General features: G+C 50.2%; 1 protein-coding gene across 1 annotated transcript; it reads left to right on the forward strand.

The window, feature by feature from the left end:
• The first annotated feature begins 411 nt into the window (after positions 1–411).
• LOC124958131 (olfactory receptor 51S1) lies at positions 412–1383 on the forward strand. Its single transcript, XM_047515868.1, has one exon. It carries the CDS (start codon positions 412–414, stop codon positions 1381–1383), a length of 972 nt encoding a protein of 323 aa, XP_047371824.1.
• Positions 1384–1939: the final 556 nt, after the last annotated feature.

Here is a 1939-nt window from a genome sequence, read left to right on the forward strand (position 1 = left end):
ATAACCTTAATGAGAGCAGATAAAGTAAGCTAAATGCGACTGTTTTAAGACAGGACATAAGACAGATTTCCTGGGGTTGAGAGAAGAAGAAAAAGCAAGTATGGGAAAGTAGACCCTCTTCTCAGAAACTCGACAAAAAAGGGGGGAGTTAAATTAAGAAAGAGCTACAGAGAGGCAGGGTTAAAGGATGATGGAAAAAGTTTTGGAGAGAAACAGCTGTAGAGAAAGTTCCAAGGCAAGGGGTGGATATTCATTGCCTGTTAGAGCGAGAGAGTGCATGTGTGTGTGTAAGTGCCGGCAGGAGACGGGCAGGGCAGGCTGTGGTGGAAAGCCTCATGTAGCTGTGTCACCAGACTAAGCGCATCTCTCACCTATTTTCATGATTCAAGGTTGAAATTGCGATCCTGGACTATGACCACGCTCCTTCCCCAGGTAATCCCCAACAGCAGCACTCCAATGGCTCCCACCTTCCTGCTGATGGGCATACCAGGCCTGTCAGCTGCACCATCCTGGTGGACGATAGCTCTCATCACCGTCTACCTTCTCTCTGCCCTGGGCAACGGCGCTATCCTCGGTGTCATCGCTCTGGAACCCACCCTGCACCGTCCAATGTACTTCTTCCTCTTTCTGCTGAGTGTGTCAGACATTGGTTTGGCCACGTCCCTGATGCCTACCCTGCTGGGCCTGGCCCTTGCTGATGCCCATACTGTCCCTGCCTCAGCCTGCCTCCTTCAGATGTTCTTCATCCATGTCTTTTCTGTCATGGAGTCCTCTGTCTTGCTTGCCATGGCCCTCGACAGAGCACTGGCCATCTGCCGCCCTCTCCACTACCCAGCACTCCTCACCAGTGCCACCATTCAAAAGATTTGCATGGCCATTGCTTTCCGGAGCCTGGGCCTCCATCTGCCCCTGCCATTCCTCCTGGCCCACATGCCCTATTGTCGCCCGCAGATCCTCACACATTCTTATTGCTTGCACCCAGATATGGCCCGTCTGGCTTGCTCAGGAGCTTGGGGTCCAGTCTACAGCCTCGCTGTGGTCTTGTCAGCCATGGCATTAGACCCTCTGCTTATTTTCTTCTCCTATGGCCTGATTGGCAGGGTGTTACAAGGTGTGGGATGCAGTGAGGCTCGCTGGAAGGCTGGTCAAACCTGTGCTGCCCACCTCTCTGCTGTGCTCCTCTTCTACACACCTATGATTCTCCTGGCACTCATTAACAGGCTCAAGCTGCCACTCCCTCAGCCTGGCCATACTCTTCTCTCCTACATCCACTTCCTGCTTCCTCCACTGATAAACCCTGTCCTCTATAGTGTCAAGATGAAGGAGATTAGAGAGAGAATACTGAAGAGGTTCCAGCCCAAGAATGTGGGCTGTACTCAGTGAGGAGCGAGTCCCTCCCTGCTTGGTGGTAGAGAGCTTCTGCTACAAAGGCTTCTATGACTGTACTCAGTTCACCACACATAAAATGGCCATTCAAGTGAACAAGCACCCATGAATGGATGACTTTTTCTGCCCCTAGAAGTTTGCATGTGTATACTGAAGAAAAAAGTCCAAGAGAATCGAAGCAATCCACCCCCTTTGCACTACATGTCAATGGCATAAAAGGACCAAATTCTAGGTCTTCTCACAACCATCCCAGTCTGAGGCTGTTGTTGTTCAGTTGCTGTTGATTGCTTGGCTCTGCCTATACCTTAATTACTGAGGGAGCTGGAGAAGTTCAAAAAACTGAACGGTAAAAAAGAACAGCAGCATTCTCCCCAGCCAGATGGGAATCTTCCACTTGTGTTCACCCTCATAAGTAGTATACTCACTGATCCTCCGGATTAAATGGAACCAGGAGGATATAGTCAGTCTCTCATTTAGTCTCTTCAAACCAAGAATAGGCCGTTTAAGCTGGGAACAGTGGCACACATTTGTAATCCCAGTGGCTTGGGAGGCT

Source organism: Sciurus carolinensis, chromosome 11, assembly GCF_902686445.1.
Source record: "Sciurus carolinensis chromosome 11, mSciCar1.2, whole genome shotgun sequence".
NCBI lineage: Eukaryota > Metazoa > Chordata > Mammalia > Rodentia > Sciuridae > Sciurus > Sciurus carolinensis.

Coding starts and splice junctions, on each gene's coding strand:
- LOC124958131 (XM_047515868.1), top strand. CDS start 412: ATGACCACGCTCCTTCCCCAGGTAATCCCCAACAGCAGCACTCCAATG.